General features: G+C 37.9%; 1 protein-coding gene across 2 annotated transcripts in view; it reads right to left on the bottom strand.

Annotated features, from left to right (window-relative positions):
* Positions 1-284: 284 nt before the first annotated feature.
* SRBD1 (S1 RNA binding domain 1) overlaps positions 285-14,620 on the bottom strand; it is a 227,531-nt gene continuing 213,195 nt past the window's right edge. For both annotated transcript variants that reach the window (XM_055241108.2, XM_055241107.2), the window contains exons 20-21: positions 5,116-5,300; positions 285-1,502 (exon numbers count right to left, since the gene is read on the bottom strand). In XM_055241108.2, coding sequence (XP_055097083.1) covers positions 1,213-1,502; positions 5,116-5,300 — 475 coding nt within the window. In that variant the 3' untranslated portion in view covers positions 285-1,212. The remainder of the gene's footprint in view (positions 1,503-5,115; positions 5,301-14,620) is intronic.

The raw sequence follows: 14,620 nt of genomic DNA, 5'->3' as shown, positions 1-14,620 counted from the left end.
ATCTCCACTAAATAAAAACAGAGTAAGAGTCACTTCCTTTATATACTTGTTTTTCTTGTCCCTTCACACCTGATCTATATTTGATCTTTAAAACGGCCATTTCTATCTCCATTTGAAGTTTAATTCTGATTTAAGAAAGGACACACTCTTCTATGCTAAGTCAAACAAAACCATTCTTCAAATTTTCAAAGGCTTCCCTCTTCTCCAAAGGTTGCATAAACCATATCTTCTTTCATCAAGACTGACTTCTAGGTCATTCACTGAATCAACATAGCAAAAACAAGTCACTAGCCACAAACCTTTATTGTTGGGGTCAATACATATATCCTTTTGAGAAATGTCTCGAGCCATTCATTTGATAACTACAAACACGTCAGAATCTGTTTTACTGGTATATTTTTGGCTTGCATGACAAGGGAAAAGAGATTATTGCAAAATTATGAATGAAGTCCAAAAGGCCTGATTAAAAAAAAATCTATAAAATGGAAGGATTAAACACTGCCTAGCCCTACTGTGTCAACAAAGACTGTACAATTCAAATCAAGAAGACAATCCCATACAAGTCCAGCAAGGCAAATGTTGGCAAGTAGAAGTTAAGCAATCTGTTATACAAAATGCAAAAGGAGTTAAAGATAAATTATAAAAAATAAAAAACAAAATTTTAGTCAGGAAACTATTACTACATAAAGCCATATAAGAATGTGCATTAGGCCGGGCGCGGTGGCTCACGCTTGTAATCCCAGCACTTTGGGAGGCCGAGGCGGGCGGATCACGAGGTCAGGAGATCGAGACCACAGTGAAACCCCGTCTCTACTAAAAACACAAAAAATTAGCCGGGCGTGGTGGCGGGCGCCTGTAGTCCCAGCTACTCGGAGAGGCTGAGGCAGGAGAATGGCGTGAACCCAGGAGGCGGAGCTTGCAGTGAGCCGAGATTGCGCCACTGCACTCCAGCCTGGGCGACAGAGCGAGACTCCGTCTCAAAAAAAAAAAAAAAAGAATGTGCATTAGTTGTTTCCTTTAAGGGGAAAGGAAATCAAACTGTTGGTTTTCTGTTTATTCAGAAGAAAAAATAAAGGAAAGTATTTGGAAAATATTTCTGATAGTAAGTGATTTATTTCTCATCTGCTACCTAGAGTTTACAAATAACTGACTTATCCTTGTCAATCTGTAGAAATGAGAAAATAAAATCAGTGTCTGGCCTTCGTGGGATACTCATAACACCCGAATGAGGTCCAGAGTAATCCTAGATCGGGGGATGTCAATGTTGAGTACTTGGACTTCCACTCTTTCTCCGGGGCCCAGTCCAAGGCTCCTTCTCTTCTTTGTTTTTGAAAGTTTTGCTTCTGTTACATTTCGTATGGGAATCAGCCCAGATTTCCCCACTCCTATATCCACGAAAATTCCAAAGAGAGTGGCATTCTCAACTTTGCCTGTAAGAACTGTCCCAACCTGCAGATCTTCCAGGCATACTATGCTTCTCTTGAAATCAGGTTTATCAAAATCTGTAAGAGAAAAAAAGTGTAAATAAGGCATTGTACTTCCTAGATACAACATAACTTTGTGAATAAGCACTTACTACATATTGATTATGTGCCCAGACCAATATTAAAGATTAAGGGGGGATTATAAAAGGAGCTGAAGACCAAGGCTTGCCTTCAGAGAACATCCATTATCAATTGGAGACAGCATTCATGCAGTAGAAACAATTCAAGAAAATTTACTTTCTTCTACAGTGCTACACACTAGCATTATACATAAGGATTGAGAAGACAGTCTTATTTCCCTCTTTGTGAAGAGGTGATGAGAATATATATTTGCTTAATAAATATACAAAGCTAAACCACGGACACTGAGAAAGTAAGACCTTTGGAAACAAGAGACTGGAAGCTTTTTTTGTTTTTTCCCCAGTGCCTGGATTATTAAATTGTTTAAAGATGGTAGAAAGTACATCAACTTTTGGTCAAATGTGGATGAAATTCAAATGTTCTTTCTTCCTCACTTCTTCCCACAAATTTAGAACTCAGAAAATCAATTCCCACCCATTTCAAATATATTTATCCAATCAACATTTATGGATTCTTATCTATGGCTCAGAATCCCACACCAGGTAGCACCTAATATTCTTTCTCTTCTTTCAATTAAATTCATCAAACATTTGTCAACTCTATTATCTCCTGGCCAGGCACTCTGCTGGGTGTTAGAGAAACAATGATGAAGATACAGATTTCTGTTTCCAAGTTCTTTATAGCCCTTTTTTCTTGTTCACCCCAGCATACATTTCTTTGTTCATTATTGTCCAAAAGGTAGGCATAAAGCATGCCAAGGAATCATTATGGTTCTAGTTAAAAACAAAGGTTTTTATGAGGGAGACAGTTAGAACTAACAGTTTAAACGGGGCTGTGGATTATCTGTGGACTCCATTTATCCATGCTCCTCTTGAAGGCGCCCTTTCCTAGGATTACTGAGTGTTGACTCTAATAACAAAGAACACATTCTATGCTTGGATCTCCTTTTACTAAGGCCTCATTTTCCCCTCCACCCATTCCATTTCCTTTTCCTCCACAGCTGTTGGCTTTATCCTGATGACTTGTTAAAGCTATCCTTTACATTTGTATTAACAACTGGTCACCCCTTTCTTCCCTTCCCCCAGTCCAACCATACTGATACCAAGATGTTTTAAAAATTAAGCTTTTTCCTATAAAACAAAATAAAAACCTTCTTTAAATTCCAAATCTCACTGTACCCATAAAAATGAGTACGCTAAAATTGGAATTCATTCTGTGGAATTTTACCTGATGCTAAAGCAGTGAATTCCAAAAGCAAGAAACCTACTGTAATGTAATATTACACTAGGCTAAGGCTGTGTCAAAGCAAAGTGGAACTAAGTCACTGATCGGGGCAGAGGTAGGATGGTCTCCGAGACCCCACAGGCATTGTTTTTACGCTTGGAAATTCTTTCTCTATCTCTCTTTTCTTGCAGAGGTCCAGCTGCTGCAGATTCCCTAAGGGTTCCTGATCAGCTGCTTAGTTTAATCTTGCATGGAAAATCAGAGTCAGGAACTACTTAACATATTCCTGAAGACAGTCGGGGACACTGAGAAATCAGAAAATCCTCCGTGTACCATGCAAACTTTAACACTTTTATAGCCAAGCATTTTCAGCCCCTGTGTCTGGACTGCTTCTGATGAACCCAATTAGGGAAATTAACTAGTCACCATAGTGTTAATACACATGAAATTAATTACACCATTGAGAAAACAAAAGACAGAATTATTATGAGGAAAGAATGAGGCATTAAGGAAATACTTTTGAGAAAATGGAGAAAAGAGATGTAACATAAAATATCATCATGTGGAAATGCCCAAAATACTATCTGCCCCCTCAAAAGTATAGTTTGTAAGCCTTCCTCACCTTGGGTATGTTTTTAGTAGTAAGATGAAAGTTCTCAGACATTTTGAAAATTGTGACTTACATTAGAGCAAAGGTCAGTTCCAAAGTTTGCTTAAAGAGACCTATTTAAAAGTTCGCTTGCCACACAGATAGAACACTGCAGTAACTGGAAAGCTCAGTCCAGAGCCCAGATGCATCTGTCTTTTTGCTCAACAACTTGGTAGTTTAATTGGACCATATAATTTGAGTGTTGATCTTTGAGTCTACAATGCAACTGGGATAATGGAACAATTGACACGATGACAGAAAAATGAAGACGGATGTGAAAAATCCAGTACAGGATACCTGCAGTTACAGCATTTTTTGCCAACCCTCTAATGCAAAGGATGTAGCCATACCACCTCCAAATCCAGTATTTTTGAGAACCACTGCTCCACCTAGTACTCCTGCTAAAAACCAGCCAAGAAATTCCCATAAAAGGATACCGGGCCTCCACATGGAGATGGATTTGTCTGCTGAAACATCCACATTGTGTGGAGGACTACTAGGAGGCTTCTACTCCCACATTTTTGGCATAGTTCTTACTCGGTGTCATTTTATTTTTCTTTAACTTAAAAAAAAAAAAAAAAAAAACCCCACAGAAGAAGGAATAGTACAAGGAACTTGCTGGATGTATTTCAAAATTCCTTTAAACATTTTCAAAGAAGTATGTCTAATCATCTCAACGCAGCCTAAACCAAAATAAAAAGAGCCAAGCCCTAAACATGGTATCATCAAAACTGGTTATAAGACCAGTGAGCGGATTCATTTAAATCTCAGGGGTTCCTATTCAAACTTCCTTGGGAAGTAGGTCATTTGATACTGTAATTCTTTTTCACTGGGTCACTGCTCTCAACAACTATGGTTGTTATACTTCACTCACCATCTACCTGTGCTGAAAGCTGAGAGCACTTTTAATTAGAAGAAAAATCAACAGAGATATTATCTTATTTGTTCAATGTGTTCATTGACACAGAATCCAAGAACTTGGAAAGCTATAATTTAGGAAGAAGATTCACCTTTTAGCTTGTGAAGGGACTGCTTTACCTTGCACTTCTGGCTCCCAGGAGATAAAGACAGCTTACAAAAGGACCATAAAAAAATGTGTGCCTCGCTGGGTGCGGTGGCTCACGCTTGTAATCCCAGCACTTTGGGAGGCCGAGGCGGGCGGATCACGAGGTCAGGAGATCGAGACCACGGTGAAACCCCGTCTCTACTAAAAATACAAAAAAAAATTAGCCGGGCATGGTGGCGGGCGCCTGTAGTCCCAGCTACTCGGAGAGGCTGAGGCAGGAGAATGGCGTGAACCCGGGAGGCAGAGCTTGCAGTGAGCTGAGATCGCGCCATGCACTCCAGCCTGGGTGACAGAGCAAGACTCCGTCTCAAAAAAAAAAAAAAAAATGTGTGCCTCCATGCATACAGCGGTACACGCATGATGCATTTCGTTTAGTAAATGGGAAATACACAGTGAACAAGGGGTCCAGGGAGACCAACTGGCTTCTAGCTTTGGCTCTAGATATTATTTATAACGACTTTGAAGGAAGATCACTATGCTTTAATTTTCTCATGCATAAAATGGGAGAATAATATCCATTCTGCTTATGGCATAGGATTGCTGTGAGAATCAAAGGAGATAATGGGAGCTATGCAAATGCAAGGTGCTATAATTCAAGTTCAATTGTTTACCTGTTCGAAAGTCAAAGCTTTCAGGCTGGCTGAGACCATCTATGATGACCTGTAAGGTGTGTACTGTTGTTTGCAATCTTTCTGCAATTTTCTCCATTCCTTCCTTTTCAAGGAATGAATTTATTTTTTGTTGCATTTCAGGCTTTCCAGTCTCATACAGTGTCCCTCCAATGGATGACAAAAACCTGCAGTGGAAAAAATAAAAAGCCCAACACTTAACAATATTACTTCTTTTGCAATCTCCTTATACAGATCACCCTAAAATTCATTCATCTTAGACCCATAGGTCAATCAATCAGTCTTTATTGAGAATCTACTATGTGTCCTGTGCTGTAAACTGTCTTGAAAAAGAAAAGGCCGAGGGAGAGGGAGAAAGTAGATTAAAGATTTTTGTGCTATTTATCAAAAGAAGCACCTGCTCAGAGTCAGCACCAAAAACATTTTTTTGTTGTTGTTGAGACAGTCTCGCACTGTCACCGGGGCTGGAGTGCAGTGACAAGATCTCAGCTTACTGCAAGCTCTGCCTCCCGGGTTCACGCCATTCTCCTGCCTCAGCCTCTCGAGTAGCTGGGACTACAGGCGCCCGCCACCACGCCCAGCTAATTTTTTGTATTTTTAGTAGAGATGGGGTTTCACTGTGTTAGCCAGGATGGTCTCGATCTCCTGACCTCGTGATCCTCCTGCCTCGGCCTCCCAAAGTGCTGGGATTACAGGCATAAGCCACCACATCCAGCCAAAAATATTTTACAGTATAATGTTCATTATAAGTTTAGTGTCACATATATTTTAAAAATGAGGCTATCTATATTTATCTGTTCCCTACAATTTCAGTTAGGAAAACATTTTATTTAAATTAGCTAATAGGCAAACAATGAAATGATACCAAATTCTAACAAATATGCATTAAATATTGCCAGCTTTTGAAAAATGAATTACTCTATTCATGTGTCATATCACTGCTTTTTACTTCTGTATACCCTTGATGGCAGTATTACCTGTGCAGCATACCATCAGCTTAATAACTCCCAAATTCCATCAACAGTTGAGCCTCATATAAACTAAATTATATCAAGTATATTCAGTATTCAGAGTCAACAGAAAAAATATGGGAGGGGATATCAAAAAGAAAAAGTAACTTTCTTCCAAAATGGAAGCAGGTAAAACTTCCATTATACTATCTAAAGATGAATATTATCTTTATATTCTTTATACATTATATAACTGTAATATTTGCAAAATAAAAACATCTGCCTTTTATAATTTTCTTTTACTATGTTTACTATTACCTTTGATTGCAAAGCTACCTCTCAATTACTTTCCTTTATAATTCAGTAAGAAGAAAAAAAGAATTAAAGGGTTAAGATGCATTTCCCTTTAATTTCTTGTGAATACTGGGCTGTAGCTTACTTTCTTGACATTCCTTGGCTGGGTATTTTTCTACACCATTAAGTTCCATTTCCTATGATTAATGGCACTTTAAACATGTCAACACAGTAATCAGGCAGATAGTGATACTAATGCCCTCAAATCCTTTCCTCTAGGGATACCTCTGGAATACAAAAAGAGAAAAAGGGAATTGTTGGAGGTTTGTCTATAATCAGAATGGGGATATATCTCATTTGGCAGGTTGCCGCACTATCAAAAAAAGAATGCTTGTGATTTTAAGTCTTTTTTGCACTGTTGTGTTCAACCAGAAAGGTCTCTTCACAGTGATACTCTGATAATAATAATCTGGCATCTAGTGGAGAAAGTTCTCCCATCACTCACTTAAGTAGGGCATCTCTTTGGATTCACATGTGCAACACTCCTACATTAGTACAGCCATATATATGGCCAAAAATAGACACACTTTATGGCATCCGATTAATTCTCTTGAGAATGTATTTTGGTTAATGGTCTAATAAAAGACCAAAACGTTGGTGTTTGGTCTCCCTCTTTGAAAATGAGCTTTCATCCAAACTGGTGGCCAGTGAGGTAACACTGTAAGTCTGTGTGTCCATGGCTTCCCCAGCATGGTGGAAAAGGCAGCCGGTATCTCTTAGTGCTGATGGATGGACAGTAGCATACAAGGGTCCCGGTGACAGGGAACAGCTGCTGGAGCCCTGACTGATGGAGCAGATGACACATGACAACCTCTCCCCAAATCCAACTTCCTTATACAACTTTCTAAATAATGCGTGCCCTGCTGAGCAGGCTTCCCTGGTATTCACCTTCTTGGTTTTATTGGTCTGCAACTGGCTACTTAGCAGAGTATCTTTCAAATCCTCAAGATTCTGGCTTCTAACCATCCGTTAAAAATGACAAAATGTATACTCATGCACTGTAAGTCTAGAACCTTGAATTGCATTTTATAATTAATAAGAGTAACTAAATGGCAGAAACTTCCCAAAGCACTGTATGAGTCTAACTTAAGGTTGCTTGCACATGTGTATGTGTGTGTGTGAGACAGAGAGAGGGAAGAGAGGAACTAACTGCTACCAAAGTCACTTCCAAATAAAGAATTCTGCCTATAGTGGTTGCAGATGTAACAGGAACATTGGTCTGTTTAACCTGGGTGCATATTTCCTATATCATTTTCATTCTCACACACATAAGCCTGAGGGCATTAGTAACTGAAATCAATAAAAAAGCACCAACTTGTGCTGCTAGCTAATGCTTCATATTGATCAACGCTATTTTTAAATTACTACAAAGTCAAGTGCTTTTTTTTTGAAAACTTTCTTAAAGTTACCTAATGCTAAATGACAAGCTAATGGGTGCAGGAAATCAACATGGCACATGGATACATATGTAACAAACCTGCACATTGTGCACATGTACCCTAAAACCCTAAAGTATAATAAAAACAAACAAACAAACAAACAAACAAAAAAAAAAAACAAGGTCATGCACACACACACAAAGAGCCAACAACAGAGAGAGGAACTGTAAAACGAACTGGGAATAGCATTTAGACTAACCTCTACCTTAATGAATTTTAAATATAGTCAACTGTACATGATAGGAAGCAATGTTTTATGCTTAGTAGCCATTCAATAAACATATGTTCCTTAAATATCCTAAGAAAAATTTATTCTACATATTCTAAATTTCACTTCAGAATTAAGTGTGGTAAGTAATATCCAATACAAAGTTTCACTTTAGAATTGAGTGTGGTAAGTAATACTCAATACAAAGTACTTTGTAGCTCAAAAGTACCAAATAAAAACACACTGCTTTATGAAGCTTGGCATACAGAAGTGAACAGGTAGTGATAAATATCTGTCAGACATTGTTCTAAATAGATTTTTCTTGTTTAATCATGACAATGATCCTAAAAGGTAGGTATCATATCATACAGAAAAAAAAAAATGAGGTTCAGGGAGTTTAAATAACTTGCCCAAAGCCATGAAGTTATTCTAACTGGAGTTTTATGCCACACACAATATATATGTCTGTGTATAACAAGATATGTAAAATTTAAAGTGCTATATTTGGTTAAGATAGAAAATAATACTTTTAGTAATATTTTACAAATAATTTACTGGCAGATTACTTTTAACATTAAAAACACTGAGTAAACCTGCAAAGAAATTATATACATGCTTTTAAACAGACAATTCTCTCAAAAGTCAATGAATTATTAAAGTCATATTCTCATTTTCTCCACTGTTTTTGGAAGGCTTTTTCAGATTGGTAAGGACTGCTGTTTTTATTTAATATGTAATTTCATCCATCTTACTTAAAGTAAGAAAGTAGCATAAATGCAACAAATAAGCACATCATGGTCTTTAAGCACACATCTGCACAAAGTTAAAATACAGACCTTGTAGCAGAGTTAATGCTTATTTTTCAAACAGAATGCTATACAACCTAAAATGGCTAATATTTTCAACAGAAACTTGTTATAAGTGCAGGGCTTTTCCCCTCAAAGAATAAGAAAAGTCTTGTAAGGCTTTTCCCAAAGAATAAGAAATTCTCAAGATTCATGACTTCAGACATGGCCATTCAGTTTTATGTAATCATTTCCAGCATGGAGATTTAAGAGCTGAGGAGTTGGTTCATTACATTAAAGCAACATGATACCCCACAGAGCATAGAAGAACCATGGTGATGCAACACAATCACTTTAAAAACAACTTAATATTAGCATGTGCTTTGTGGGCAAAACACATATGATTTACAACTCCACCAAGAACCATGCTATAAGGGCAAAGTATATCTAGTAGTCTACCCACTCTCAACACTTTCAAGAGACTTTCCTACTTGTTTATTTTTACCCATTAGCTTTACTCAGTTTTAACGGAGTAACGCAACAAGCACAAAATTAAATGCAAGAAAACATCATTTTAGAAATGAATAGGTACAGGTAGATTGAGCAGGTCTTAATTTGTAATACAGGTTAAATATTCAATAATTTAAAAAGAAAGCTTATACTCTAAGAAAATCTGGCCTTCTAAAAAACTATGTAAACTGTGGGACATAAATGCAAGTTCAGTAGTAATTTGTTACTCTAAAAATCTGTTACTGTTTCTGTATTTTCTCTCTATATAACATATATATGTTACTCTATGTATACATTTCTTTAAAATTTATTACTCTCTATTTTCAAATTTACTGCTCTTAATATTAAAAATTGAATATAAATTCAAGTGTGGCAAACGAGGAAAACCTGCTGCTCCTTTATGGTATCTACAGAGGAGCTGAATTTACACAGCTGAGAATATCACAGTACCTATTTAGCTTAGCTTACAGAGGGAGTGCTGGCTCCACCATAGGGGCTGTTCTAGCAGTCAAATCAAAGGGACAGCAATGTGAATTGCATTTTAATCATCATCGAGGAATCTTTTCAAACTTTTTTTTAAGACAGGGTCTTGCTCTTTCACCCAGGGGCTGTAGCAGTGGTGCAATCACAGCTCACTGTCGCCTTGGCCTTCCAGGCTCAAGCGATCCTCCTCCCTTGGCCTCCCAAGTAGCTGGAACCACAAGCCCAGCTAATTTTTATTTTTTAAAAATGTTTTGTAGAGGTGAGGTCTCAATATGTTGCCCAGGCTGGTTTCAAACTTCTGGGCTCAAGAGATCCACCCACCTTGGCCTCCCAAAGTGCTGGGATAACAGGTGTAAGCCACTGCACCTGGCATTTTCAAATGTCTTACCTCCTTGTTAAACCAACATACTGAAATAGGCCAGAATCCTTAACAATCTATGCTGGTGCAAAATATAAAAGTAATTATAAATTCAAGTATCATTCATTTATAGAGAGGCCCACAGAACTACCTATTGTACTACAGAAGCTAACAGATATCTAGTGAAAATAATATTTAAATGGCATTTCTTAGCATAATAATCAACTACAGAAAGGGCAAAGAATTATCCAGTAGAACTTACAGCTGAGACCATTTTTTTTTTTTTTACAGTAAACTAACATACCAAGATAAACATTTTAAAAATGTAACCCCTTCAGAAAGCCATGAAGTTGTTCTGAAAGCTCTTCCAGACTCTGATGAGAGAATATAGTTTTAAAATGCATGCAGCTATCTGGGCATGGGTGGGGGCATTTTAAATGTTATTTCTTGGTACCATTTGGAGCACCTCCTGCATATATGAGTATGAGGAAAAAAAAAAAAAAGAAATGAGAAGAGAAAGATTTCCTGTCATAGATGAAGGAATGCAGTTTGTCTTCCAAAGGACTCGGTTTATAAGCATCAGACTGTTACCTGCTTCTAACTTCTGAAGAACTTATTGTTTCCTGCTTTTTCAAAGATCTATTATACATGTACAGAAACTGGATACTCGTTGCATGTTGCATTCATTGTATGTAGGAGAACATATCCTTAGAAAGCTGTTTTATTTTAAAATTTCTATTACTTAGCAATTTAGCATTACTGAATAAGAGTAAACATTTTTTAAAGTGCCATTTAAAAAGTCCTGAGATAGAAATCTTCTAAAAGATTGGCCGGGCACGGTGGCTCACGCTTGTAATCCCAGCACTTTGGGAGGCCGAGAAGGGCGGATCACGAGGTCAGGAGATGGAGACCATGATGAAACCCCGTCTCTACTAAAAATACAAAAAATTAGCCGGGTGTGGTGGCGGGCGCCTGTAGTCCCAGCTACGCGGAGAGGCTGAGGCAGGAGAATGGCGTGAACACGGGAGGCGGAGCTTGCAGTGAGCCGAGACTGCGCCACTGCACTCCAGCCTGGGCGACAGAGCGAGACTCCATCTCAAAAAAAAAAAAAAAAAAAAAAAAAGATTTAGGGCCGGGCGCGGTGGCTCACGCTTGTAATCCCAGCACTTTAGGAGGCCGAGGCGGGTAGATCACGAGGTCAGGAGATCGAGACCACAGTGAAACCCCGTGTCTACTAAAAATACAAAAAAAAAATTAGCCGGGCATGGTGGCGGGTGCCTGTAGTCCCAGCTACTGGGAGAGGCTGAGGCAGGAGAATGGCGTGAAACCGGGAGGCAGAGCTTGCAGTGAGCCGAGATTGCACCACTGCACTCCAGCCTGGGCTACAGAGCGAGACTCTGTCTCAAAAAAAAAAAAAGATTTAGGATGATCATCTTTTCAGAAATAGTTGACAGTGCTCAAATAGTTACCTCAAAGTATCTAAGATCAGTGAAATAATAACCAATGCCATACACAACCACAGTGATAATGTAGCTTTTCCTATTTCAGAACTACTCACTTTATACTGTGTAATTATCATATAATTTAAACAAATGTACGTATACCTCTAAATGAGTATGAGTATACAAAAATAGGAAAGGTGTCACGTACTGAAATGTTGCTATTACTGCTCCAAAGACGTCTAAACTGTTGTAGGAACTATCTTAGAAATAAATTTACAAGTGACATTAAAAAATCAGTCTTCTCACATTTTGAAAAATAACAAACCATTACCCTCCCAAAAGAGAACCAGAAAAAAAAAAAATCAACAACCCAGTATTATGCAGCCTGATCACCCTCTTTCCTGTGAGTCTGGTTGTTTCACACACCCTGCCATTCCCCCACCCAAATGATAAAGATTTGCTAAAATCAAGGCTCTTCAAAGGAATGTGACAAAATGCTGAAACCAATGAAAAATAATTTAGAAAAGCATACTCAGCTTTATTCAATAAACATTTATTTACTGTGGAGGAAGGCTCTATGAAAGATAATAGAGCCTTTGCCTTGAATGAGCTTACAATCTAATTTTAAGTAATGACAGTATAAAATAGTCTTCCGCTTATATCTGCTCTTTTAAAGGCAGGACTTTATGGGCAGATAAACAGATACTTTGAAAGTGCCCAGTACAGATTATTTCATTTAATTCTCTCAAATATTTATTGTGAATGTAGATTTGCTGATAAGAAAACAAAATCTCAGAGCGATTAAGAAACTTGCCCACACCTGACATCATAAGGTAGTAGTAGTGAAGGTAAAAGTTATAACAGATTACATCTTCATTAGCATGCCTACCCTTTTACTTTGGGAGATTTTCATGCAGACAGAAGATTTAGATCTCTGATAAATCTTGGCACCCAGGACCACTGCCTGGGAGCAATTTTTTACTATTTTTTAAACCAAATTCAAAAGGAAAAAGCTTTGGCTCTTTTTGAATTTCTGAGTAAGAGTTGGACAAAATTAAGTTAGTGGTTTCAAAGGCTACAGACTCTCTACAGCTCAAAAACACTGTGTTTAGAATTAATATAATTTAATTTACTGCCTGTAAAGCCATAATGTGGATTACTGCCTGTGAATGTTTGAAAGAAGAGGGCAAATTAAAAAAGTAGTATTTAAAAACATACAGGCTCATGGTGGAAAAGCCGAAATTAAACAGACCTTGTACCACTAGGGAATAAAGCCTAGGTATCAGAGGTAGAGGACTCTTCCTTGGGAAACAGCCTTTTTACTATAAATGCCATCCTGTCAAGGAATCCTCCTACCAAAAAATTTGAAAATGCTTAACATCTGCCATTTCAATAAATCCCTAGTTGTCCTCTGAATGGGCAAAAACATTGTTATTCCATTTAAAGAGTATGCAACTGAGGTCAAAGTAACTCGCTTATGGTGACACTGAGAATCAGAAGACAGGCTAAGATTAAAATCCATAGCTAGGCTGGGGGCAGGAAGGGCAGGAGGGAGATAATGGGAAACTAAATCAATAACCTACTGAGTTTCAGGCTCCAGACTGAGTGGTCTAAACTTGATGAAAAGAAAAAAAGGAGAAGGACAGGCAAATATTTTGAAGATGGAAGAGGCCGAAGCAAGCACAACTTTATGACTGGCCGGCAACTCCCTCACACTCCTCTTTCACTGGGTACTAATAGGTTGCTCCAGAAACACAGGAGAGAAACCAGCATTTTCTCCAGTTTCAAAACCCAATATTAATATTCATTAACAATGTTAAAAGTCTCAAATTACATCCAGATCACACGAAAAAACAACTTTTTTCCTTGGGGACCAACCATTGTAACTCTCCCCCACTCCCTCCAACTACCCCCATTTCTTTTATGGCTTAGCCCCTCCTCAATCACAATAAAAATAACAGCAATAATAATCATATTAACACTACCTTACTCTGTCCAGGTGCTAAGTATTCTACATATATTAATTAATATAACCCCAGGAGATAAGGTACTATTATTACACACATTTAACACACAAGAAAACTGAGGTATAGAGAAGTTAAATAACATTTCCAGTTCAAACAGCCATGATTTGAATCCAGGCAGTCTCACATTTCACTACCTCCAGACTGAGCTAGGGGAAAGTTATGTCAAGTCTCAGGTTCTTGATCTTCCTAGTTTCCTCTACCAGCTTTGCCAGAAACCTCATGTGGGCTGTGTTTTGGAACAGTGTGTAAGACATTGGATATGACAATCAATCCATAGCCTGATCATCTAATTCTCAAGTGGGTGAATTTTTTACATTTTTCTCATTTGTAAGGGCACTTTTGAAAATATGAATGTTACTTCTTGGGAACTATAGTAAGTTGTTTAGGTTTTAACTCGTAACAACAACAACAACACACAAAGCTGGGCCCAGTGGCACACACATGTAGTCCCAGCCACTAGGGAAGGTGAGGAGTAGGATCATCAAGCCCAGGAGTTTGAGTAGAGCCTGGGCAACATAGAGAGACTGCTGTATCTTTAAAAACAAAATTCACTTTTAGTAATCTGTCCACTTAACATTTTTATACTTTAGGTTTAGCCAGTCTTTTATGATGCTATGTCTTTTTATAAGGCAATCTAATATTGTCTAGCCATAGCTCTATTAGAAATTAATGTAGGATAACTAATTGATACACATCTTACATGATCATTTATCAAAAGCCAGGAATGAGTCTTTCTGCCCTGCTGCCAATTCTTATAAGGCAAGTCCAAGTTCAGAAAAATTTGGGCTCTTTCAAATTTGCAAATAATCTCTTAGGTCTGTTTACCTAATCATCATTTATTGTACAGCATTTGCAGTTGGATTTCTTTTCCGGCAAGTTTCCCACAAAGGAACATGTTTTTATCATTGCAGGAGTTACCTGGCATGCCAAT

The sequence above is a fragment of the Symphalangus syndactylus genome, chromosome 14 (assembly GCF_028878055.3).
Source record: "Symphalangus syndactylus isolate Jambi chromosome 14, NHGRI_mSymSyn1-v2.1_pri, whole genome shotgun sequence".
Classification (NCBI taxonomy): Eukaryota; Metazoa; Chordata; class Mammalia; order Primates; family Hylobatidae; genus Symphalangus; species Symphalangus syndactylus.
The sequence above is the reverse complement of the archived record's forward strand: the minus strand, read 5'-3'. Positions and strand labels throughout refer to the sequence as shown.